We start from the raw sequence: 27,815 nt of genomic DNA on the forward strand, positions 1-27,815 counted from the left end.
TGCAGGAAGGTGTATTTCCCATACTCTAAAACTGGTAACAAAACAGACAGTAAACTAAAGACATGATGGACTGAATTTTGCACTGGTGTTCACTGTTGACTTCAAAGAAAGCTGAAAAAGGGATTCAGGAAGTTCTATAGTGTCAATCTCATCTGTTTAGATGTGACTTTGAATCTGGCACTTTGAATCTTTGCAGAGAGATCTGTGAGGTCTAGCAAAGATATCATCAAGCAGGCTGATTAGTCAGTCGAATTGAAGAATTCTAAGAGACAGCAATCCAGGAAGTAAATCACATGGCTTATAATTCAGTTTTTAATCATTTTACACAAATCAAAATAATGATTGGGACATACATATGGGATTAATGTGGAAGTTAAAATATCATAAAGAAATTTTAAAGAAATATTTTTATTTATATAGTAGAATTTTTAAATGTTATTCTGTGGAAATAGAAAATAGGAGCAGGAGTAGGCCATTCGGCCCTTTGAGCCTGCTCCACCATTCATTATGATCATGGCTAATCATCCAACTCAGTAACCCATTCCCGCTTTAGCCCCATATCCTTTGATCCCTTTAGACCCAAGAGCTATATCTAATTCCTTCTTGAAAACATGCAATGTTTTGGCCTCAACTGCTTTCTGTGGTAGTGAATTCCACAGGTTCACCACTCTCTGGGTGAAGAAATTTCTCCTCATCTCAGTCCTGAAAGGTTTACCCCGTATCCTTAGACTATCACCCCTGGTTCTGGACTCCCCCACCATCGGGAACATCCTTCCTGCATCTACCCTGTCAAGTCCTGTTAGAATTTTATAGGTTTCAATGAGATCCCCCCTCACTCTTCTGAACACCAGCGAATATAATCCTAACTGACTCAATCTTTCCTTGTATGTAAGTCCCGCCATCCCAGGAATCAGTCTGGTAAACCTTCGCTGCACTCCCTCAGATAAGGAGACCAAAACTGCACACAATATTCCAGGTGTGGCCTCAACAAGGCCCTGTATAATTGCAGCAAGACATCCCTGCTCCTGTACTCGAATCCTCTCGCTATGAAGACCAACATATCATTTGCCTTTTTTACCGCCTGTTGCACCTGTATGCTTACCTTCAGCGACTGGTGTACGAGAACACCCAGGTCTCGCTGCATATTCCCCTCTCTCAGTTTATAGCCTTTCAGATAATAATCTGCCTTCCTGTTTTTGCTACCAAAGTGGATAACCTCACATATATCCACATTATACTGCATCTGCCATGCATTTGTCCACTCACTCAACTTGTCCATATCACCCTGAAGCCTCTCTGCATCCTCCTCACAATTCACCCTCCCACCCAGTTTTGTGTCATCAGCAAATTTGGAGATATTACATTTAGTTCCCTCATCTAAATCATTAATAGATATTGTGAAATATAAATGACACTCCATACTTGTAAAATTAGTTTTTCAGGGCCAGGGAGATTATCCAGTAATAATTATGACTTTAGCATACTTCTAAAAACTCAAGTTATACCTTATTTAACAAGGTATTACATTTTCAATGGTTTTTACAGAGGTAATAGTGCAATAAGGTTGAATTTCACATCAAATCACTGAGTCTATGTTGACTGCATTTGCAAAGGATGCAACAGCGCACCACGTGGTGGAACAGGATTTCCACATTTCACTGTGCATGTGGGGACTCCAGAAGTTGTTGTAAGCTTTATATAACAATGACAGCAAGTGCTGTCAGTACAACTGCAAATACTTTCATCCCAAACTAATAGTGACAGTGGAATTGAAGAAGGTACCTGAGAAATTGCTTAATGAATTAGTCAAAATACAGATGTTCTCACCACGATGGTTGATTAATTTCAATGATGTCAAGTGTAAATCTTTGAACATAGGAAGGAAAATCAGTGCCACACACTTCATCTATGATGTTCATATCAATAAGGAAGAGGTCGAAAGATATGCCAGCTAGGAGTTTTTGGTGAATCAGCATTAAGCATGTGAAATGCCCAGCAACAATCCACCAAGCCTATGGAATGTTAAATTACAACCAAAACAGTCAGAGGAAGTTGCAATCAACTACAGAGTGCTCTGGCCAGAACATACTTTGATCAGCAAGAAAAAAAGGAAATAGTCAGGTCCTGGAGATAGTGCAGAGAAAAGCCACAAGGCTGATCTCATCTGTCCAACGACTGGTTAATGAGGAAAGAATAGACAAACTTTTCAGTCATGAAAAGAGGCGTGTGAAAGGTTAGATCATAAAGTATAAAAGATGGAATTGAAATGTAAATGGATATGAGAAAATTATATCCACTGATGGGGGAGTCCCGAACAAGGATGTATAACCTTAAAATTAGAGATAGGCTGATCAGGGATGATGTCAGGAGGCACTTCTTCACAGGGTTGGTAATCTGTAATACTCTCCTCCATAAATCTGTGGAGTATTGGTCAACTGAAGATTTTAAAACTGAGATTGATAGATTTTTGTGGAACAAGAGTATGAAGGGTTATGTAATAAAGGCAGGTAAATGGAATTAAGATACAGATCAGTCAACATCAAAGTGAATGGCGGAACAGACTCAAGGGGCTGAATGGCCATGACTGCTCCTATGTTCATATATCAATCTAGAATATATTAAATTACACGGTAATAGTAGGACAAGCCTGAATCAAACATAAATACCCCAGTGAAAAAAATCTGCAGAAATATATTCAGACAACATTCAGCAAACTATATTTCACAAACAATTATGTACCAAATATGAAATATTCTGGTAGTCAGCCTTGATATACTACCTGGTAATGAGGCCATAAAGGGTATTATAATCCATACAAACATTATTTGGGCTTAACTGTCAAATGTCATTCCCTACCATAAGCCTTAATTTAAATTGAAATAATTGATGGAAATGATTTTGCTTTCCATTTTTTAAATTTATGATGGAGAATTATTGCATTACACAAAGCATTAAAACTCACTTCCACACATCAATGTTGTGAAGCATATTCAATCTGTAAACACTAGAAAGGAGTTGCACAAAGCCTTGGCATGCTAACTCAGTGCCAAATGATGGGTAAGGATGAACATTTAAATCTCGCTCTAAGTTGCCAATCTGCGCCTGGTACTTCCTGGTGGCCACCTACATGGGACATTGACAGTGACCTTGAAGAAAATCATGTCCTTGCTCTCTCGGCTGCAGAGCTGCTAAGTCTGGTTGAGTATAAGGGAATAAGATTACATGAAATGAGGAAGTAACACTCCAAATATTGCCCTTAAAACAAAGTCCAAAAAAACACAGGATTAGTTCTTAAAAAGCTTCTCATTGTAAATACATGATCAAGCAAATCAACGGGAAATTGACATTTTCTGTAATTTGTATCTGAAAACAGTTCTATGTTTATAGTTTGTAACATTACCCTCACCCTTTGCTTTGATTTTGGTCTTCTCACTCACACTTCAGTATCCATTTATTCCTATTCAATGAAGTGCCATCTGGCACAAGGACAGAAAAAGACGAGTGGATTTTGAAACAAAGAATTAATTACACAACATTGATTTTAGTGTAAAATTCTTTGCATAGAAAGACACGCATTAAAGCATAATAATTAGTGGAGAAATAAGTGACTGAAAACTCAGAGCCAGTTGAAAGGAATTGCTCTTGAGTTTTTTTTTTAATGTACTGTTATAGCATTTGAATTGGTTGAAATGCATTTGGGAGGAAGGCAACAGTTGTGATAGGACAATTGGAATGAAAGTGGAAAAATGTCATTGGCTTGGAGAAGGAATAGACAATGATCTTAAGAGAAATGGTAGCATGGAGGTATGACTAATATTCAAATTGTATCAGAGTCTTTTTCTGCCCAAGATTATTTGATTCCCTACTTACGTATAATTGCAGCAAAAAACTAAGCTCTAATTTTTTTTGAGGTTGGCAGCTTTTGACGATTTCCCGTTTCTCCATTATCCTGTGTTGTGCACTGCACACCGACATTAGGGTAGATGGGAAATCTGTTCGAAGAACTCACATGTGCCAGTCTAAATCTGCTTGTTAAGAGGCGCATCAGAATTGTTATGGGATAATCTACTAATGTTTTCCTTGTCTGTAGAAGCAGTGATGTCTGTTTTTCACTTCCCCAAAACAGTACTCCTGACACTGAAAATTCAGTATGGGGCAGAGGACCATCAGCCCAATGAGTGCCACCATTTTGCGGTACAAACTATTATGACGAACAAAATATACCAAAATTGAACAGAAAATTTCAAGGTGGGGCACTAAATGCCAAATATCACAATGATTGAACTACATATGCTAAACAATTAGCTTAACTATTGTTTGTTGTATCAACAGGTTAACACAAAAGACTGATTTGATATCTGGAGTGCTATCATTAGGGACAAGTAACAAACCCAGAACCTGAAATCAAAATAGTCCAAATTATGAAAAGTTGGAAATGCTCCATAAATGTGAACTGCCCAATTCAAAATATTTTGGATATAAATGCACTAATCCATCTAACAAATTTAATTTTGAAACACAGAAAAGATGAAGTATCCCGTTGAATGTATGCAGAATACCTTTTTGTGTCCTGTCAAAAGATTTTATCCGCCATGGCTGGGTAAATTAGTATTAGTGCCTACAGAAACTGCAAACAAGTCATTCATTTTGTATTTGACCTTTTTGGTTAAATGGTTTGCTGGCACAACAGCAAAAATAGGAAGGAGACCAGCATTCTGGATCTAAGATGGGGTGCTCCAGTCATCCAATAGCGGTAGGAATGTGTCCAATTAAGACTAAGAAGTAATCGATATATGTCTCAGTTGTTGGAACTACATCGTAAGCTTACTGGTTTTATGGTCCCAGCCGGTAGATGCAATCAGATGAAGTGTAGCTCAGAGATTCGACGCTATGCTACTGCCCTATCTACAATCCATAGATTCTTTTGATTAAATTCATTGACGGGATTCAAGCGTCGCTGGCAAGGCCAGCATTTATTGCCCATCTTGGAGCATGGTTTCCCACTTAGAGCACATTACTTGGGAATTTATCCATATTTTTCCACGTTATTGAGACTTTAAAACAGGTTGTGCATCTAACCGAATGCTCAAATTTAGGATTGAAGTTTACGCTGCCTGTGCACTTGTCCTTTCTGTAATGCTCAGTGTTTCTTTGATGACAATCACTGGGGCAACTTGTCGAGCCTCATGAGCTGTAAAGATGGAAAGGTGGTCTGGCCCCAATCTTCCAATTTGAACACATAACTTGCAACATTCTGTGCTAGGAGCCGAATGTTGCAAAATGACCCCAAAAATTCCAATGTGGAACCAATCTAGAACAAGTGAAGAGCATTCAACATTTCTTCCCTTATTTCAGATGCTCTATCAAACTTGTAATTTCTGCAGATCGATTTTTAATAACTCAAACAAACATACCCATGAATGACTTTTAATTTGTTCTTCCTTTAATCTGTTACAGGTAAAAGATGCAGAGACTGCCACCCAGATCTACTTGTTCCTCTCATCCCAAATAGTGCAGTTATTTCCTGCCTGAATTTCAGACCTGCTGCATTCTTGCTCTGAATATTATGGAATTCATAAGGAAGTTTCAAAACAATTTACACCATGACTGATTATTAATGTATTATTGTCTGAGTTATTAGTTGCATGGTACTATTCTGCATCAAAGCTGCAAATTAATTTCCAAATATTTTTTTTTGCCATTCACCGAAATGTACAAAGTACCCATAACAAAATAAATAGGTGTGAAATAATTGACAATTGATGGTTTAAAACAGTCAACCAGATGGTTAAGGCCAAGATGTTGTTTTACATTTTATGGTTGCAGATACACAGATTTGGATAGCTTTGAATATAAAGGTATTGGAGGAAAACAGATACAACCTTATACAAATATTGAAAGCCCTGTCAATTATTGCAGTCAATAGGAAAAATAAATTAGAGTTCAGTACAGCTTTCCAATAGGCTTCTTGGGAAGCTATTATATATTTTTAAATAGTGTATGAATCCAAATTAGTTCTCTGAACACAACCAAATCAGTCAACCAGATTTATCATGAGTAGAATAAATACTCTGGTCCTGACAATCCTGTAAAACTATTCCATTGGCAAAAAATTGGCAGACAGGCCCAATCCTGTCTCACATTCCTGGAGACAGGGTTGTCTGCATGACTGGGCTGGTCTGCTGACACCCGTCCGGATATTGCTATAGAGAATCAGAGTGGTGCCATGCCACTCAGTGGGCAGAGAGGGAGGTCCACAGAATACCCAACATCTAGACCAGGTCCCTGTTTACTCCACTGCCAATGGAGCCAGCAAACCATGTTTCTTCTTAAAAAAAGGGTAAGTGATCTAATTTTGGATCAGTTATCTACATTTGGCAAAGATTTGGAGCCCTTTAAAAGGAACAATTGGACTCATACCAGCTCTCAGCAAGGGCACCGCTGAAGTGTTATAAAGGTGGAATAGGTAGAATTCCTGGGGTAACCTAGAAACTTCCCCAGACACACTTCTCACCACCAAAATTTCCCATTTTCCTAGAATGAAATCTAATGATTCAGGATCTGCCCCAGTTTAGGACTGTTGGAGAATTTTTCTGAGCTTTGATAATTATTACTTAACTTTGTAGAAGCAGAAAAACAGGACACAGCTTGTAGCTAATCTAACCACAACCAACGGTCATAAATTGTAGACAGAGCAGCTAACCACAATCAGACGTTACGGCCAGATATGGTGTCTGGAGTGGGCATTGAATTAAGGAACTAGCTTGTTATTGTTGAAACTGATGTTTTGCTGACCTCGGACTCTGCATGGTGCACAGTCAAGTAGGCGGTGTTGTGATCATCTTGTGGGTGTTTATCTAATTGTGAAACTGTTAGCTCTGCCTCTGTTATACTATATAAATCCAGGGCGATCTGTAGCTCTTTGGGAGTAGCACTGGACCGCCTTGAGGTAAGGTGCGCCGCCCCATGATATCATGCAATAAAGTGTTTGATTCTCAAAGTCTGAGTCCGGAGAATTTGTTCAACAATTGGACACAATCTGGATTTTCTCCAACAAGGACCATTATCGGGAAGTTATGCTGGAGAAGCATCCATGGCTCAATTGGAATTTTAAATAACAAGAGTAGCAGAGGAATGCATAAAATTGTGTTCTATTAAGATATAAATCTCAGTTGATTTCATACCTTGATTATTTCACGTATGATAAACAGAATATGCAGCCAAATACAGGACTTTTTTCCCAGCAAGTTCTATACATAATCTGATCCATTTGTGTTCATCACTCATGGGTTTTAAAATTTCCTTCAGTTGTGGAATAAATAGTATCTCGCCACTACCTACTGAGTATCTTTCATGTTAGATGTTTATATCCATATTAATTATGCATGTTGACTTTTCTCCCTCAGTAGAAAACTTCCAATGGAAATCTGAACATCACACAATGAAACTTAAGAACAGACTCCAAGCAGCACATTAAAAAAACAATGCATCAAAATGTGTCTCGAGAACACCCACCATAACAACCATTATAACTTTCTCCAAAAATGAGCAAGTTCATTCAAGCCCAAGTTAGAGACAGTCTGTACTTGTATTAAATCAGCTTACCTTGGTAGAATAATTTAAATCCATGAGCACTGACGGCAAAGTCACTTGTAAGACGCAATGCAAACACCGACCCAGTACTTGTCACAGGTGCAGGCATCTGAAAGCCAGTTAGCCTGCATCAGAAAAGAAATGGAACACAAAACATTAAAAACTCAGACACAAAGTTAAATCAACAAAATTAAAAACAATCTTCTATTAAAATGAAAACTCGTTTTGACAAGAACATGGTTCATATCAGCAATATTTCCATCAAATAAATTTGCCTCTTTTGTCAGCAGGATGCATCATCGTGTTATGAATTGGTATTCTACTTTTAGTGGTGGAGAAGAAAGCTATTAAAATTGTGACAATCGATATAAAACCTAGATGCAAACATTTTCGTGTATTTATTGGCCTGGATTTTGCGACAGAAATAGTGACGAGGCTATCAGCACTCATTGTTATTAAGGAGTGCATCAGACAGCAACTTCTGAGCGCGCATACGTGCAGATAAATGTGCTTATCTGGAAGTTGCTGTACTAGTTACCCTGCTGTTCCACAAGGTTCCCTCTCCCAGTACCTCACCTATAGGTTCAACATTAAAGTACATCAAGATGTGAAACTGTTTTAGTTACCCACTAGATACCCACCAAACACAACATAAAACACAAGGGCATAAAGGTGCAAGTGAATTTTTAAAAATGTGATAAGTCACAATTACTGTCAAACAACCTCTCTGACCCTGAATATTTAACTTTACAGAATTTAATTATTGTTGGAGATTTAAAAATAAAAATGCAAATTAAAATTTTTACTTTTATTCTCTCTCTATCTCTTTCACTCTCTTAATCCCATCTTTCTTTCGTCTTCTGCATATGATTTTACATTAAATTAGACAAATTTATATTTCCTCATTTAGACTTTGCATGTCTATGAAGATTCTTCAATCTTATTGGTTAAAGTGATACACTGTTGCTCGTCCTGCTCTCACATTCCACAGATCGACTGTAGAGCATGCCACACTGAAAAGGATTTCTAAATACGTTGCCATGCAAAAACCTGCAAAGATTTTGTGGGCAGCTATAAGATCACTGTTCCTTTGCCACTGATTATAAAATCCATGTCTATATTTTACAATACTGAGAAGTAAGGTATAATCAAATGAACCCTGCCTTGGCCATTGACAGTTTCCGACAGTATGTCCTTGGGAATTCATGGTTTTTCAAGGTTTTAAATATACAACTTCATTGAAAGTCACAGGTCACAGCTTTTTTTTTACAACAGTTTAGCATTATTGTCTTTTGCTAAGTAGCTAAAAACAAAGGGAGTAATGAACTGTTTTGACTGGAAGTTAACAAACACCAATCCTTCTTCGTCACTAAACAAATTTTGTTTATCCTCCTCTGGATAGCGATGGAGATGAAATTTGGAAAAGGCAACAGTGGGGGAATTAAACACGGGTGAGGTCCCGGAGGACTGGAGAATTGCTAATGTTGTCCCCTTGCTTAAGAAGGGTAGCAGGGAAAATCCAGGTAATTATAGACCGGTGAGCCTGACGTCAGTGGTAGGGAAGCTGCTGGAGAAGATACTGAGGGATAGGATCTATTTCCATCTGGAAGAAAATGGGCTTATCAGTGATAGGCAACATGGTTTTGTGCAGGGAAGGTCATGTCTTACCAACTTAATAGAATTCTTTGAGGAAGTGACAAAGTTGATTGATGAGGGAAGGGCTGTAGATGTCATATACATGGACTTCAGTAAGGCGTTTGATAAGGTTCCCCATGGTAGGCTGATGGAGAAAGTGAAGGCGCATGGGGTCCAAGGTGTACTAGCTAGATGGATAAAGAACTGGCTGGGCAACAGGAGACAAAGAGTAGCAGTGGAAGGGAGTTTCTCAAAATGGAGACGTGTGACCAGTGGTGTTCCACAGGGATCCGTGCTGGGACCACTGTTGTTTGTGATATACATAAATGATTTGGAGGAAAGTATAGGTGGTCTGATTAGCAAGTTTGCAGACGACACTAAGATTGGTGGAGTAGCAGATACTGAAGGGGACTGTCAGAGAATACAGCAGAATATAGATAGATTGGAGAGTTGGGCAGAGAAATGGCAGATGGAGTTCAATCAGGGCAAATGCGAGGTGATGCATTATGGAAGATCCAATTCAAGAGTGAACTATACAGTAAATGGAAAAGTCCTGGGGAAAATTGATGTACAGAGAGATTTGGGTGTTCAGGTCCATTGTTCCCTGAAGGTGGCAACGCAGGTCAATAGAGTGGTCAAGAAGGCATACGGCATGCTTTCCTTCATCGGACGGGGTATTGAGTACAAGAGTTGGCAGGTCATGTTACAGTTGTATAGGACTTTGGTTCGGCCACATTTGGAATACTGCGTGCAGTTCTGGTCGCCACATTACCAAAAGGATGTAGATGCTTTGGAGAGGGTGCAGAGGAGGTTCACCAGGATGTTGCCTGGTATGGAGGGCGCTCGCTATGAAGAGAGGTTGAGTAAATTAGGATTATTTTCATTAGAAAGACGGAGGTTGAGGGGGGACCTGATTGAGGTGTACAAAATCATGAGAGGTATAGACAGGGTGGATAGCAAGAAGCTTTTTCCCAGAGTGGGGGATTCAATTACAAGGGGACACGAGTTCAAAGTGAAAGGGGAAAAGTTTAGGGGGGATATGCGTGGAAAGTTCTTTACGCAGAGGGTGGTGGGTGCATGGAACGCATTACCAGCGGAGGTGGTAGACGCGGGCACGATAGCGTCTTTTAAGATGTATCTCGACAGATACATGAATGGGCAGGAAGTAAAGAGATACAGACCCTTAGAAAATAGGCGACAGGTTTAGATAGAGGATTTGGATCAGCGTAGGCTTGGAGGGCCGAAGGGCCTGTTCCTGTGCTGTAATTTTCTTTGTTCTTTGAATTGCAACTCAATAATGACCCAAAAATTGCTGGAACAAAAATGGCATCTGCCATTATTCGTGCAACATTGCATCCCAAACAGGCTAATTATTGCATTAGTATTCTTTTAATAGCAAACAGAAATGTGTCATGGAGAAGAAATACATAATGAGTTCTGATTCTCCAAAATTTGCTGGACAGTCTGTGCCCCTCCACTATTAGACTTAACAAAATTAAAAAGATTAGCACCTCAATGGGAGTCTCGCCATTTGAGTGCCATCAGATTACTGGATTTAGGCTGCTAATGTGAATCAATCTTGGTGCTGCCATCTAGGGCTAGTAATTCATTTGGTAAGGCTACTGTTAATTATGTAATTTACGGTTCTGACATGCCACTCAACATTGAAGTCCCAGAAAGCTTACAATGAAGCTGTGGAGTCTCACTCCAATGATGAATTGTTCCAATAGGTATTTTAAATTTTACATATCTTTTTCCTAATTTTTCCTTTGTCTCCTTTTCCTCTCTTAAGCCAATCTTCTGTTTTTCTCTTTATTTCTCTTCCTGTATCTAAATTGAGTCTAATTGATCATATTTCCTTCTCTGTTGCAATGTCTATTCTTAAATTTCATTAGTTGAGATGGACTGTTGGTCTGGATATTCACATGGTCCCAGATGCTGTTTTCAACTGGCATCTGGTAAGAAGCACAATACCAGTGGGCAGGAGGAGGTGCCAGAGGCAGAGGAAGCTGTGGTCAGTTTCCCTCAGAGAAGGGAGGCCTCAGGAGTCACAAGAAAGGAAGCTATACCTGCAGCAGCAGCAGGAGATGTCACATGTCAAATTTACCGGAGGCAGTGCGGCGTCAGGGGCAGAGGATGTGCGCCACTATAGCTTAAGACTATGAGCACATGAGCTCCTCCATTGAGATAGTGGCCAACTTCATGGACAGCCATATGTGGCAGCACTCTGATTCGATGCAGGAGCAGCGCACTGGCATGCACAGGATGCATACCACAATGTTTAGCCTGGAGCAGTCAGTGGCACTGGTGGTGCAGAGATGCTTGGAGTGGATGCTATTTGCACCCCATGTAGTGTCCTCTTCCAGCATCCAGTGCATACGCTAAGGGTTGAGGATGTCATGGAGGAGGATGAGGGTGCCACCCTTCAAGGGGTGCTTTAATTGTCCTCGACCTCCTTGGCTCCTCTGACAGTGGGAGCCTCTGTGCAGCATGATCAAGAGACGGAGGTTGCCCCTGTTATAATGTAGATGCAGCAGTCTCTGGAGATGCCCCAATGGGCAAGTCCATGACGAGAAAGACTACATCATGTATCTCAGGTGCCAGCAGAGACAAATGAGCAAGCTGTCTCCACTTCCTCTGAGGCCACACGGGGAGCACCGTGTAGGAGTGCCCTCGCGTGGACGAAAGTGCACAGGGCTGAGTACTGAGTTGGTCACTGGGGTGTCGTCTTATTGTCTCAGCACAATTCACATTTCTTTCCACTGCATAAATAATGACCCTTTAAGCCACACGTCTGAGACTCATTTTATTACTAACGTGACAAGGAAAGCAAATCAACGGTTCCTCCACAGTTACGGCAAAGCCTCTAAGCAAATTTCATTGGCTGCTTAAGGTTGCGTCTTGAATGAATATGTTCGCACTGGTACCTCACACTGACTTCCTGACCATACCCTTCATCCTGTGTCAGAGGGACTCAGCTGAAATGAATCAAATGACCCCTGACATTCATGGCATCCTGATGCAACCCTCCCACCCCACTCCGTGTCCAGCCACCTCCTTGTGCAGCCACGGTACCTCGGTGTTCTACAACCTTCCATTCAGCCTCCACTTCCTCCTCTTCTCCCTCCATTGAGCTATCTGGTTCCAGGGCCAAAACATCCTCAAGGTTCACACCTCTCTGGAAGACCATGCTATGGAGGGAACAGCAGACCACCACAATGACCAAGACTCTTGTAGGAGCATATTGGAGGGCGCCACCTGACCGGTCCAGGTACCTGAATCACATCTTCTGGCCTGCTCAATGGTGGTCCTACTGAGCAAGTGGCATTGGCTGTTTCGCCTTTGTGTCTCTGTCTGGGGCTCTTATAGAGGGGCGAGTAGCCATCATTTCAAGGGATATCCCTTGTACCCTAGGATCTATTCAGATTTTGCTGGTTGGAGCGAGGATCTGCAGCAGCCCAAACTGGCAGAGGTTGAAGGAGTCATGGTAGCTGCCAGGAAAGTGAATGCACACATGGAGGAAGCTCCTGTTGTGGTCATCGACCAGCTGAACACTGATGGAGTGGAAGCCCTTCCTGTTCATGGATTTGACTGGCCTGTCATTGGGGGCCTTGGTGGCCACACGGGTGCAATCGATGATGCCCTGCACCTGCAGGAATCTAGCGAGGCAGCGAAACCCAATGTCCTCTGTCCCTGCAAAGCCTCATCTGTTGTGGAGTCAATGTATTGTCTGTCTCTGGCATATAGGTCATCAGAGACCTGCGTGATGCAGTGGTGTGCAGTTGTCTGCAAGATGCCACCAAGGCCCACAGCTGATTCTTGAAAGGAGCCAGAAGCAAAGTTGTTCAAGGTAGGGCACGTCGACCAAGTGCTGTAAGGTTCGAGGTCTTCAGCGACAGCCCTCATAAATCGTGACATGTCACTTCTCGGTAAACATCTCCCCCAAGTCACCAAGGTTTCTGTTTTTTATTGAGCTGAAGGCATGTGACTTCTAGTAACAGTTGTTTTCAAACAAGACCTCAAGTGCGCTTCTGGCAACCTCTTTTAAAAAAACAAAGTCCAACATCTATGGAATTACTTCAGTTCGCCAATGAATCCATCTGCACAATTCTAACACACAAATCCTCAAAAAAAAATAGAAGCACCTTCATCACAAATCTGACTAGATTAAGTTATATATGTTGCTTCTGTTTTTACTACACTTTTCCCTACAACAGTCAAAACACTTCAGAAGTACTTCATTCGCTGTAAGGTGCTTTGAAACATCCTGAAGTCATACAAGCTGTCTTTTTTTCAGCAACAAGTGCCTCCTTCTCCTCTACCAACAGTATGCCTTACTCCAAATGACAGAAGAGCACACCTTACTGGCACTGGTGATTTTATTTTTAACTTCCCAAACCAGCATCTATACAGCCCTTGTAAGAACTAACTTAATGACTTATTGGGCTGAATTTTAACTTTTCTGACTCACTGAGAGCGGGAGGGGTGATAGTTGGGGTTCCCCTGCACACTGTGGAGTTTTAACTTCTCAGCGTGTGTGTGACAGTACCTATGGATTCCCTGCCTGGAAGCTAGCCTGATTGATAGGCTTGGCTTCTTGTCGGATGATGAGCAGTCCAGAAGATATGAAGAACACCACAATAAAAGGAGCAGAAGTAGACTATATGGCCCATCAAGACTGCTCTGCCATTCAACACGATCATGACTGATCTTGGGCTTCAATTCCACTTTCCTGCCCGCTCCCCATATCCCTTGATTCCATGTGAGACCAAAAATCTATCTATTCCAGCTTTAAATGTATTCAATGATGGAGCACCCACAACCCTCTGGGGTAGAGAATTCCAAAGATTCACAACCCTTTGAGTGAAGTAATTTCTCATCTCAGTCCTGAATGATTGACCCCTTATCCGGAGACTGTCCGTGTTCTAGACTCCCCAACCAGTGGGAACAATCTCTCAGCTTCTACACTATCAAGCCTTTTCAGAATCTTGTATGTCTCAATTAGATCACCTCTTATTCTTCTAAACTCCAGAGAACATAGGCCCAATTTACTCAGCCTCTCATCATAGGAAAACCCCCTCATCCCAGGGACCAATTTAGTAAATCTTCGCTGCACTGCCTCCAGTGCAAATATATCCTTTGTTAAATGTGGAGATCAAAACTACACACAGTATTCCAGGTGTGGTCTCACCAAAGCCCTGTACAATTTTAGTAATTCTTCTTTATTCCTGTATTCCAATCCCTTTGCAATAAAGGCCAATATGCCATTTGCCATCCTAATAGCCTGCTGCACCTGCATGTTAACTTTTGTGTTACTTGTACGAGTATCCCCAAAGTCTCTCTGAACATCAACACTTACCAGTTTCACGCCTTTTAAAAAATATTCTGCTTTTCTATTTTTATGACCAAAGTGAACAACTTCACACTTCCCGACAATATGCTCCATTTGCCATATTGTTGCTCACTCACTTAACCTGTCTATATCACTTTGCAGCCTCTCTACGTCCTCCCCGCAGTTTACCTTTCCACCAAGCTTGTATCATCAGCAGACTTAGGTCCATTACTCTCTGTCTCTTCATCCAAGTCATTAATAGTGTAAATAGCTGAGGTCCCAGCACTGATCCTTGCGGCACTCCACTATACACTGCCTGCCAACTTGAAAATGCCCCACTTATGCCCACTCTCAGCTTCCTGCCTGTTAACCAATCCTCCATCCATGCTAAAATATTACCAACACCATGAGCTTGCCTATTAATCTTTTAATCTTATCGAAGGCCTTTGAAAATCCAGGTATGCTACATCTACTGGTTCCCCTTTATCTACCCTACTAACTACATCCTCAAAAAACTCTAATAAATTTGTCAAACAGGGTCTCCCTTCAGTAAAACCATGCTGACTTGTTCTAATCATACTCTGCTTTTCCAAGTGCAATGTTAAGACTTCTTTATAATAGTTTCCAGCATCTTCCCAACGACTGATGTTGGGCTAACTGGCCTGTAGTTCCCTGTTTTCTCTCTACCTCCTTTCTTAAAAAGCCATGTAACATTTACCAACTTCCAATCTGACAAGACCATTTCTAAATCTAAGAAATTCTGGAAAACCATTACCAGCGCATCCACTATCTCTGCAACTATCTTTTAGAACTCTAGGATGTTGGCCATCTCGTCCCAGGTTCCTGTCAGATTTTAATCCCTCGTTTCTCCAATACCTTTTCTCGGCTGATATCAATATCCTTAATTTCCTCACTCTTTTTATCCCCTAGGTTACTGCCTATTTCTGGTATGGAACTTGTGTCTTCTACTGTGAAGACAGACAAAACATTTGTTCAATGCCTCTGTCATTTCCTCATTCCCCATGATAATTTCTCCTGTCTCTGCCTCTAAGGTACCAACGAAGAAGCCTCAGGTCCAGATATGTCTGCTCCCAGAGGTGGGGGGGCGGAGCGGGGGCCGGTCCCAGGGGTGTGGTCAATCTGGCAGGGGGAGGGGTTGAGGGGTAATCCCAGGGGTTATCTGAACCCATGGTCCAGTGGGGATTGGAGGCCTGGTTGGGGAGGAGGTCGGTGGCCTCAGAGGGAGTTTGGATGCCACAGGTGGTTGTTGGAGGCCTCAGGAGCTTTATCAGAGGCCTGTGGAGGGGTGCGGAAATTTTGTGGGGAGGGTTGGCAGCCTGGATGGGATAGTAGTGGTTGGAGGCTGCGTGGGAACATTGGTGGACTGTGGGAGGGGGGTGGGGGTGTGGGGGGAGGTGGGCATGATCTGATACCTTGTGGGGAAGTCTGGGGCAGCTTAGAAAGGCTGTGGTGGTGGGTGCTCAATTGCTCGATACAGGTGGGGTTGTCCAGGCAGGCACACTGGATCCAGCAGATAGGTGGAAAAGTCCTTACTTTCTGGATCCAACAGTCCTCGCCCAGGTTTACTTGCCGGGTTTCATTTGATATTGTCCAAACTTGCTCCAAATTGAACTTTTACAAGCGGTGCAGAGAGGATTTTCACCAAAAGTCTCCATCCCCGCAGCCCTGCTGTCCAGTCTTATGGTTCAAGTCAAGCCAAAGAGGTGTAAGGACAGCATGTTTCACCCACTACAGCAGTCAGTGTCTTTTAAACCACTTAAAAAAATTATGCCACGGCCAGTTTAAAGACAGTTTAAAGATAATGGGGGAATCATAATCTCAAACTCACATCAAGTTCCCAAAATTAGAAAGTGGTCACAAATTCATTTATAGTGGCAAGCAGGCAGCTAAGTTTGCATTTATTTGACTTCCCCTGGTTAGCGGAAATTAATTATACAGAGCAATTGAAGTACAGAAATTGAAAGTAAAATGTAAAGAATAATCAGTGTGAAAATATGCTGTTTTTCTGTAAAAGGTGCTGGAATTCACTGTTAAGTCAAATGGGAAAAGAAGCTCACATTAGTAGAAATGCACTTTGGAAACCTAAACAGGGAAGCACTGAGTGTTAAAAATGAAAAGACAAAAAGTGAACAGTTTCAGGTACTGGCTTCAAGTAAAAAAGGAATATCAGTGGAAAAAAACAAAGGAAACTGGAAGTGATGAGGCATTTCCTTCAAAGAATGGTATCTAGCAAATCATTTTGTTTTAAATGCAGACAGACTGCTATTTTTTAAATCAGATACAAATAACATGATTATTTGGTTGTCATTAGGGCATTGTTTTTTGTAAAGAAATAAAGAATTTTTTTCACTCTTTCCCCTTAAAGGAAAGTAAATATATGGAACCAGTGTGAAAGCTGTCAATAAGAAAAGATGCGGAGAATTGGACACAAGCCAAAGATCAAGATGATACAAGGAATTGGGAAGAAAAAGTAAAAATATACGATAGATTTTAAAAAATCTATTGAACAGGTAAAAGATGTTTTTAAGGGAATAGATCCATACAGGAGATTTATAATAATAGCCCTTTGCTTTTTATTTCTTTGTCTCAAACAATTTTCACTCCACACCCTCAGTCCATTCTTTACACTTGCAATTTTCACCTATTTTGGAAATCTATTATCCTCCAATAAGATCCTTTATTTCCATTGGTTTTACTGGATTGGAACTGCAAGTACCGTTGCTGGCTTTTCAAAAATCCCACATTTTCCCTTCCTTTGATGTATCTCAATTCCTTCTTTTTCTGATTCTGAAGGAACTCAATGATTCAGATCTTGTGGTTGTAATGACAGTATATCCGTTAGTGTTTGCCACCATTACAACTGTGAAACTGCGAGCAATTTTTGGTGTCCACATGTGTGCAGTTGAATGCAGAAATCCAGAAGTTGCTGTCAGTAATTTCCTGCTGTTACATGGTAATTATAACCTCAAAACTGACAGCATCTTCTGCTGTTTGCACTTGTGCAGTTAAACATGGAAATCCAGAAGTTGCTATCTGTGCTTCCCTGCTCCTCCACAGTTGTGTTGCTGAAGTCTCTGCAGATGGCAATTTTTAGAAATCTCTTGAACTTCCCCTTTTAGCTGCAAGACTGCTGTTAAAAAAAAGTCGCACCTTATTGAATGAGGTGCAACTGGATTTTTAATGGCATACCAAACCATAACTACTGCTGAACAATCTCTCTGGGCTTGAAAAACAAATTTTATATGTTTGAATATATTGAAAAAAATTCCAAGGGTTTTCAATGTAATAAAAATTATTATTTTTTAAATGTTCATTTATTACAGATTCTACCTTATTCTCATTTATTTGTCCCAACCTTTATTTTGATTTGTGAAAATTTTTAAATAGTGAATGGTTATCAGTGCATTTTACTTTCTGGTTTGCTGTCTGTGAGATTTTTTTTTTCCACATGATTGGCTGTTTTGCCTGCTTGATGATATAACTGTTGCCGGATGCCTGGTCTTGACACTGGAATCAAATGCCGGGAAAGGGAAAACCACACCACAAAATCACTAGATCTTTGTGGGCAGCTGTATTCAAAGTCAGCGACAAGCAATGCTGATTCACTGCTGACTGCAAAGTCCTGGCCAATCACTTTTTCCAACCTTACAGCACTATCAGAAGAAGCAGAAGGTTACAGGACAAGTTTATGGGCTTGCAATCTCAACAGGAAGCTATACTTAAAATAAAGTGCAGGTTGGACAATCAGCACAACAGTGTGTAATCCTATCCCTTTAGCACAGAAACATGGAACACGGAAAGCCTTATGGCACAGAAGGTGGTCATTCAGCCCATTGTGCCCATGCCAGGACTCGAGAGTGGGATCAAAGATTTCTTCGTTGTGACTCAGCAGTTTGCTATTTGTAAATAATTGAAACTACAGGAAGGAGGACAGGCCAAATTACATGTTTGCACATTTTCTTCACATGTCACATGTTATGAGTAAGTCTATTTGTCAGCTGTGCTTTGCTGGACAGTAATATGTTTTGTTGAAGCACCCATTAGCAATTTTCTATATAGGTAAAGCCTCTTCAGAACACAGACAAACTAACAGGCAAGTACAGAACTGAAAATGATAGCAAACTTGAAAAGATAAAGGAGTAAAGTGAAGGTAGTGTTATGTCAAGCATTATGTTTGGTGAATGTCAGAATGCTTTGGATTATCCTGCTATAGCAGTCCTATTTTTTTCTATGATTTTATTGTGAAGAAACCAGTTCTGGCATTGCAAAATTGCATTAACTTTGTGGAGCAAAATGACCTGACACGTAAACAATCGTTGATGCTCCAGACAGATTTAGCATCATACGTGGTGAAATACAATGCGAAGTAAAACTCATTGTCAAACCAAATCTCCTCTGAGTTACGCATCCAGCTTACATCACCCATATCACTACAAATGCAAGCTCTCTCATGGGACATCTTTTCTGGTCACTGTTTAAGCATGCTACAAAACACTTGGCTCATATTCATGATATCTGGTACCAAGCATACTCTGATTGCAGAAAACCTCCAGAAGTTGTTCCATACCACTGGACTTTAATGCTGTGGTGTGCATTGCTCAGTCATGGAACACACTAATGAGCCTTCTGCATAATCTGCAACTCATTGGATCAGAAGCAAGTCCTGGGAAAAGTTGGGTAATTTGAGACAGAAGTAGATTTCCAGAACTAGAGTGGAGTTACTGGTTGAAAAACTGTCACCCTGACAACTGTGCAGAAGCAGCTGGGGTTCTCAGCCATCAGCACAAAGTATTTCTCCAATTTTGAAGTGCCTCAGCTTCTGACACTCACATTTTCTGGCCATCTCCATTCACAAGATTACAACATAAATGCAAGCAATCTCAGCTCACAATTCCAGGAGGATCCTCATCATAGCATGGACTGCCTCCCAATGGAAATCTAATTGTTTCTTCAATTTTTCCATTGCTTTTGCCTTCCAAACTTTATCCAGAAGTCCACACCGTGTTAATCACTCTTTGTGTGAACAACAATATCCAATCAGCTCTAAATTTGCCTTTTACTAGTTTGAACTTGTGTCCCCTTGAGCTGCTTTCATAAACTATCCTGAAGTTAATGTTTTAAGCTATCTTTTATTATTTATGTCTTTAGAAAATAACAGCTTTGTTGCTAAATTATAATGATGAAAGGTCCATATTTCTTGAATCTTTCCTCATAACTCCAACCTCTGGCACTCAGGACAGCCTTATGGTTAATCCTGAACTGCCTCCTGTGCTTGGATGCCATGCTCCTGTCCTGGGAACAGTAGTGAAGTCTGATGAGAGCACTATAGAGTTTGAGCGTACATTTCCTGATGTGTACTCTTTTGGGTATATAGACCAACATTCTATTTGCTTTAATTCCTATTGAGCGGTGTTTGGATACGCAATGTATCAAATGTACAAAAATGCTGTGGGCTAAGAATTGGTCCATGCTTGGTCCGGTTTTTGGACACGGGGGTCACGATTCATGACCTGCCCACACCTATTGTGGTGCAGGTAGGCAGCTCGCAAATTTGACGTCACCACCTAATTTTCTTGCTATTAGCGGCAGACTGAGCAGCTCCCACACTGCTGGCTTCCTGTGCACTCAACAGTGAGGCTTCTGTTCTTAAATGCAGCCTGTTCCTCCTAAGGGAAATGGTGATGAATTACCGGAGTCTGCTGCTGAATACTATTGCTGCAATTGTAAACAAGGGAAATGGAAGACCAGGGAGAGGGAGAGCTCCAGAGTCACGGATGAGGCGCTGGAGGCCTTAGTGGTGGAAGTGGACAGGAGGAGAGACGCCATGGTACTACCCGAGGCTAGGAGCCCTCAAGGGTCACCTTCAGAAGGGATTGGGAGCAGATAGCCATTGAGGTCTATTCCTGGCGTCTGGACCTGAGGATCTGGAAGAGCACCACCAAATGTCTAATGACCTCAGCCTAGATTTTAGTAGCGTGCCGCAAACCGCGGCGGCGCACCCGCGCGGAGTGGCTGCCACTGAGCCCCACTATATTTTGTGTGGAGGCTCATTTAAATGGAGGGATGGAGCTGCCGCCAATGATGACGTAGAGGGGGTGGCCGCTCCATCCCCAGCAATGGCATCTGGCACCACTGCGCCAGCGCCATTTTTAAAGGGCTTCAAGCCCTTAGCGGCAATTTAAATTTTTAAAGAGCACAGCACCTTTACTTCAAATAAAAACTGTCAATTGAACATCAAAGCCCTTCTTCCATCCCCAATGATCAAACAATATATTTATTACCCTCTCTCCCCAGAAACCATTTTTGCCGGCATCGTCCTTTCACCCCCAAACTTTATAATTTACGTCCTTCAACCCCTTCCCACCATCCGCTCAGCTAATGGAAACACTTTCCCCCTCTCCCCACCCCCGCACCCTGATAATTTCAGTCCTCCCCCCTCCCCAGTGTCATGCCTCGTCCAAAGGTGTGGGAGTTCCGGCCAGCGGCCGGAATATTGGCATGGAAGGCTGCTGTGACAAGGTAAGTTTATTTGCATGTATTTTACTGAATTTTAATATTAAAATGAAGGCTGAGCAGCAGGGGCTGCACGGATGCCTGCGCCGCTGGTAAAATGCGGCGGGGCCTTCTCGGCATCGGGGGTTGCGGCACGGCTCTCCTGGAAGAATTTTCCAGGCCCCCACCCCTGCCATCGCAGGGCTAGTAAAATTCAGCCCCTCAAGTGGGTAATCAAAGTCAGTGAATGCATCTTCATTTGATGTCTCCTCCTCACTGTTCCACCAGCATCTCATGTTGCTCACTGAACTATACCCCCATCATTCATCCAACAACAGCCTCTGGTACTCAGCACTCAAACCTTACATCCAGATACTCCAGCTCACCTGCACACATCTACCAATGCTGACAGCCTCACCCCCACTTCTCTCTGCCTCCATGTACCTCCAGTTACCCATCAATAGCAGGTACATCACCCAAACACAGTGCTATATAATCACTGACATTCTTCCCCATCTCTTGCAGGACAAGACAGCATAAAATAGAAGATAGCGGAGCAGAACTGGCAGTGGACAAGAATGCTTGCATTTACCGAGCCCTTTGGATAACTCTCCACATCATGCTGTGACAGAGCTTGTGGCATACTGCATCACTGAGAACAGATGAGCAAGCTGCAGATGGTGTGACAATGGACCTCTTGCTTTCCACCCCAACCCCCTTCCCTCACCCCAACCTTCTCCTTCTGATTTTCTGCTTGCAGACACCCAATAACTGTTGACTGCCCAGCCACAGCGGGAGAGAGAGCAACAGCTCAGCATTGATGCAGAGGCCCCAATGCTTGCAGCCAGCAGCTCAGATATTGACACTGCATGTACTCTACATTCAAGTATAAAGCTGGGATCTGGACATGGTGAGTCACTGGGCATGAGTGGGCTGCAGCCACGCCAGGGAGAAAGTATAGTTCATTTGAGGGTGAGGTCACTGATTGCAGCAGAGGTCTCAGATAAGGACGACGGTGGAGCAGCATAGAGGAGAACACTAATGCACACTGAGATGCTGGGTGCATTGGCTAGCCTGCCAAACATCCTTCTGTCACTGTGAAGGAGTATGGAAGAGTCTGGCTCCAAGATGGCAGATGGCATGGTGCAGAACTTCTCTCTCCGAAGCCTTGGCTTCATCTCCTTTTCGTCCTGCAGACCAAGAGGTACTATAACTGCAGACCCTATACCTGTCGAAGTCTTTGTGCAGACAGATCACCTACTCCTTCGCCCTCCCTAGGAAAATCAGAAACACCCACTGCCAAATCCAGGAGCTCACCGCAACACTTCCAAAAACATTCAAGTACTTCCAGATATTTTTCAATCGCAGAGGTTCTTCAAAATCACCTTACCTCCAAGTTGGATGCCTAGTTCTTTAACTAATGCTATTGCTCCTTATGCAGCTGAATGCTTGTTCTTTGGTGAGTGAAGTGCAAATTAGTTGAACGGTCCTGTAAGACCCAAATTTGCAAACAGCTGTGTGATGTAATGATCGCACCAGTTCAGCTTCTTCCAGCATATGCAGGGGATGCTCACACTAGCGCCCTTCACAGCATGGGGCATCACACGGGCTGTGCTGGAAGCAGCCGCAGGGACAGCGTGTACCACTGGAAGGGTGTTTGGCTTCTGTGGTGCTGTCTACAGTGGCACTACAGTTCAAATTACATGTCCTAAATGTCTTGCAATTTCATTCTTATCGATTTTGACATTATGCATACCATTCTTACGTTGCCAATTATTTTTTCAAGGTACAATACTTTACAGCTGTTCATGTTAAATTTCATTTGCAATTGTCCACCAACCTAGGTATTTTGTCTAACTTATTTTACAGTCGCTGAGCTGCCTCCTCTGATTAAATTGCCTTTCATAGACAGGGGTCACTTAAAATACTGGCTAATTTGCATCGTGTTTGGGTTTCAGTTTAAAGACAATAGGGGTCTCAACAGCAACAACCACCCGTGTACCTCACTCAGCATTTTTTGTTCACCCAGCGCCTCCTCTAACGAGCACCTTCTGTCTTTTTTTAATATTTCAGCCAATTTCTTATCCATCCCCAAAATTCACCATGAATCCCCATCACTGAGTTAAGTAGTAAACTTTTGTGTGTAATTTTGTCAAATGGATTTTGGAAGTCCAGCGACGTCACATTGTTGGGCTATCCACACCACTTGGGACATTATTTTCTCAACAAACTGAAGTCGGTTGATGAGGTAGTATCATCCCATTCTGACTCCATGGATTGAATTTTACCAGCCCTCTGTGGATGGGCTAGGAGGCTGGGAGGGCCCTGAAAATGGTGAGGCAAGGAGTTGGGTGGAGTGCCCGCCATCTTCCCACCACCATGCCATCTTACCAGCGACAGGGAAGGTGGTGGATGGCCCACCCACCCAGAGGCCAATTGAACCACTTAAGTGGCCAATTAACAGCCACTTCGGCACCGCTGGCATTTTACCAGCAGCAGGTGAGCCCTCCACCACATAGAGAAACCACCAGGTAATCCCTCATAATTTCCCAGCGGGCTCAGGGGGCTCTCCTATTCAGATACTGATTGGCCTATGGAGGGGCTTCCGGGTGGCAATGGCTGTCCCTGCAGTAGCATGTTAAATGTCGTTATCATGTCTTTAGAATGTTAATGATAACTAGCCAGAGTAGTTCCTTGTAAAATTTTTCACTTCCACAGAATCAATTTCTTTAACCTCCAGATCACCTCACATTGGACGACACTACTTTTTTTCCTGTCTACCCTCTCTTTCTTAGGGCAATACATTGCAGAACCTAACCAGGAACAGGCTATTTTAGATTTGGTAATGTGCAATGAGGTAGGTTTAATAAGAGATCTTGTAGTTAAGGATCCTTCAGGGAGAAGTGATCATTACATGGTAGAATTTCAAATTCAGTTCGAGGGTGAGTGACTCGGGTTGCAAACCAATGTCTTCAACTTAAACAAGGGCAATTACAGAGGTATGAAGAAGGAGTTGTCTAAAGTGGGCTGGGAAAATAGACTAAGGGGAAGTCAGTAGATGAGCAGTGGTAGACTTTTAAGCAGATATTTCATAACACTCAGCAAACATTTATTCCACTAAGAAGGAAGGACTCGAAGAGAACGATGAACCACCCGTGGATAACAAAGGAAGTTAAGGAGAGTATCAAGTCAAAAGCAAAGGCGTACAAAGTGGCAAATGCTAGTGGCAGGCCAGAGGATTTGGATTTTTTTAGAAACCAGCAGCGGATGACTAAAAAACTTATAAAGAGCGAGAAAGTTGATTATGAGAGTAAATTGGCAAGAAATATAAAAACAAACAGTAAGAGCTTCTACAGGTATATAAAAAGAGAGTAGCTAAAGTAAGTATGGGACCCTTAGAGGATGAGACTGGGGAATTGATAACAGGGAACAGGGACATGGCAGATAATTTAAACCAATACTTTGCATCGGTCTTCACTGTGGAAGACATAATAAACATCCCAACAATAATAGATGACCAAGGTGTAAATGGGTGGGAGGAACTTGTAACAATCTCGATCACGAGGAAAAAGGTGCTGGACAAACTGATGGGACGAAAGGCAGACAAGTCGCCAGGACCTGATGGCCTGCATCCAAGGGGCTTTAAAAGAAGTGGCTGCAGAGATAGCAGAGGCATTGGTCATAATATACCAAAACTCACTGGAGTAGGGTACCTGCAGAATGGAAAAACGCTAATGTGACGCCCCTATTCAAGAAAGGAGGGAGACAGAAAGCAGGAAACTATAGACCAGTTAGCTTAACATCTGTCATTGGGAAAATGCTAGAGTCCATTATGAAGGAAGAAATAGCAGGACATTTAGAAAAACATAATGCAATCAAACAGAGCCAACATGGTTTTATGAAAGGGAAATCATGTTTGACAAATTTGTTAGAGTTCTTCGAGGATTATAACAAGCAGAGTGGATAAAGGGGAACCAGTAGATGTAGCGTATTTGGATTTTCAGAAGGCGTTTGATAAGGTGACACAGAAAGGGTTATTGCACAAAATAGGAGCTCAGGGTATTGGGGGTAATGTGTTAGCGTGGATTGAGGATTGGCTAACACACAGAAGGCAGAGAGTCGGGATCAATAGGTCTTTTTCAGGTTGGAAAGCTGTAACTAGTGGGGTGCCACAAGGATCAGTCCTAGGGCCTCAACTATTTGCTATCTATATCAATGACTTGGAGGAAGGGACAGAGTGGAGTGCATCCAAATTTGCTGGTGATACAAAAATAGGTAGGAAGGCATGTTGTGCTGAGGACACAAAGAATCTGCAAAGGGATATAGATAGGTTAAGTGAGTGGGCAAAAACTTGGCAGATGGAGTTCAATGTGGGAAAGTGTGAGGTCATCCACTTTGGTAGGAAGAATAAAAAGGCAGATTATTATTTTGATGGAGAAAGACTACAAAATACTGCAGTACAGAGGGATCTGGGTGTTCTTGTACAGGAAACACAAAAAGTTAGCATGCAGGTGCAGCAAGTAATTAGGAAGGCAAATGGAATTTTTACCTTTATTGCTAGGAGGTTAGAGTTTAAAAATAGGGAAGTCATGTTACAGCTGTACAGGGTGTTGGTGAGGCCACACCTGGAGTATTGCGTACAGTTTTGGTCCCCGTATTTAAGGAAGGATATACTAGCAATGGAGGCAGTTCAGATAAGGTTCACTAGGCTGATTCCTGGGATGAAGGGGCTGTCTTATCAAGAATGGCTGAACAGGTTAGGCCTTTATTCATTGGAGTTTAGAAGAATGAGAGGTGATCTTATTGAAACATATTAGATTCTAATGGAGCTTCACAGGGTCGATGTTAAGAATAGGTTTCCACTGGTGGGGGACTCTCAAACTAGGGGACATAGTTACAGAATAACGGGTAACACATTTAAAAGTTAGATACAAAGGAATTTCTTCTCTCAGAGGGTGGTGAATCTCTGGAATTCTCTTCCCCAGAGAGAGTTGTGGAGGCTAGGTCACTAAATGTATTTAAGAAGGAGGTAGATAGAGAGGCCCAAAAGAGGAGTTGAGGCCTGGGACAGATCAGCCATGATCTTATTGAATGGCGGGGTGGGCTTGAGAGGCTGAATGGCCTGCTCCTGCTCCTATTTCTTGTGTTCTTGTTTTCCTGAACATGCTATATCCTATATAATTTGTTGTACTAATCATCCTCCTCTGGGATTAGCCATGTTTCTGATATTCCTGTTACATCATATTGTCATGCTCAGACATTTTTGTAAATGTTTATCTCTGTCCTTCCTTTCTTGATCCCCAGTGTATGCCTGTTCCTGGTGTATCTGGTTCCTGTATGTCTTTGAGTCATTGTGCTCATACCCGTCATTTCCCCCAATATATCCTATTTAAATAATTGCTGATGGCTGCTTCAATGTTCTTCACATTGTTCTGGTTTTGTTCAGGTAAAATTCATCTCACCTGTGCCATTCTATTTTTCTTCTCAAAATGTGACCAGTCACTTATGAAAGTAGCATCATTCATTTCTCTCAAAAATACAGTGAGAAATTTTTGTCCACATTTACTCATCTAATTTCATGTCTTCACCATAGGGGCATCAGATAGCATCATTACAGGGAGGCTCAGTGTCTGCTATAGTAATTTCTGAAAATATGGTCTTCTTTAATGTTATTTGTGAACTCACCATAATTTTTGGCTTCAAAAGCAGAATTACAATAGACAGGCATTTCCCAGCCCGTTGAAGGCAGGTTTGGGACGAGCAAGGTGGGAAAGTCCCAGAAATTGACAACGGGCCACATTCTCACCTTGATCCCATCCTCTATTGGCTTTCCCTGGGGCAGCATTGAAGGTCAGCAGGAACTTCCTTGGATCTGTCAGTTAAGTAATTGTTGTTGAGGTTGTTAAGAATCCAAGTTCTCTAGCCCTGAATCCTGGATTTCCCAGCCATGGTACCTGTTACCCCACCTGTCCATTTTTTTCAGAAATTACTATAGCAATTTACAAAGATTCCTGAGCAGGGCAATATGATGTAACAGGAATATCAGAAACATGGCTAATCCCAGAGGAGGATGATTAGTACAGCAAATTATGTAGGATATAGCATGTTCAGGAAAGATAGGGTAGACAGGAAAAAAACAAGTAGTGTAGTCCAATATGAGGATATCTGGAGGTTAAAGAAATTGATTTTGTGGGAGTGAAAAATTTTACAAGGAACTACTCTGGCCAGTTATCATCAACATGCTACAGAGATGATAATGACATTAACATGCTAACGACATTAACATGCTACCGTGAGGACAGCCATTGGCCAATCAGTACCTGAATAGGCGAGCCCCCTGAGCCTGCTCGGGTCTTTGAGGTGAATGGACAGAGCGGGAAGAGCTTCTTCAGTGAAACTGATGAGCTGTGAAGGTTTTGATCAGTTACACCGAAGACCTCCAGTTATGGCCATTGAGAGACTGCTGTTCAAAGCACTTCTTCTCTCAGGAGAGTGCTTTCACTGCTTGACAGGTGATTGCCAACTTCTTGGAAGGCATTTCACCTGTCTAGCACTTTACTCATCTTCAGCTGCACTTCCTTGCTGCCATAACAACTTATGTAGCTCCACCTTTTGCTGAGGAGCAAAAGTAGAGGGTATTGCATGGCCAACTTCTTCAGCAGCAGGAGCAACACCAGCAATAGCTGCCTTCTCCTCAGCCACTTGCACCTCCACAGGGCAGTTGGGGATGGTCACCGAGATC

General features: G+C 42.1%; 1 protein-coding gene across 1 annotated transcript in view; it reads right to left on the reverse strand.

The window, feature by feature from the left end:
• Positions 1–27,815, reverse strand: part of csmd3b (CUB and Sushi multiple domains 3b) — a 2,327,439-nt gene that overhangs the window by 1,884,158 nt on the left and 415,466 nt on the right. The window contains exon 3 of the mRNA XM_068032163.1: positions 7,606–7,718. Coding sequence (XP_067888264.1) covers positions 7,606–7,718 — 113 coding nt within the window. The remainder of the gene's footprint in view (positions 1–7,605; positions 7,719–27,815) is intronic.

This window comes from Heterodontus francisci, chromosome 5 (genome assembly GCF_036365525.1).
Source record: "Heterodontus francisci isolate sHetFra1 chromosome 5, sHetFra1.hap1, whole genome shotgun sequence".
Lineage (NCBI taxonomy): Eukaryota > Metazoa > Chordata > Chondrichthyes > Heterodontiformes > Heterodontidae > Heterodontus > Heterodontus francisci.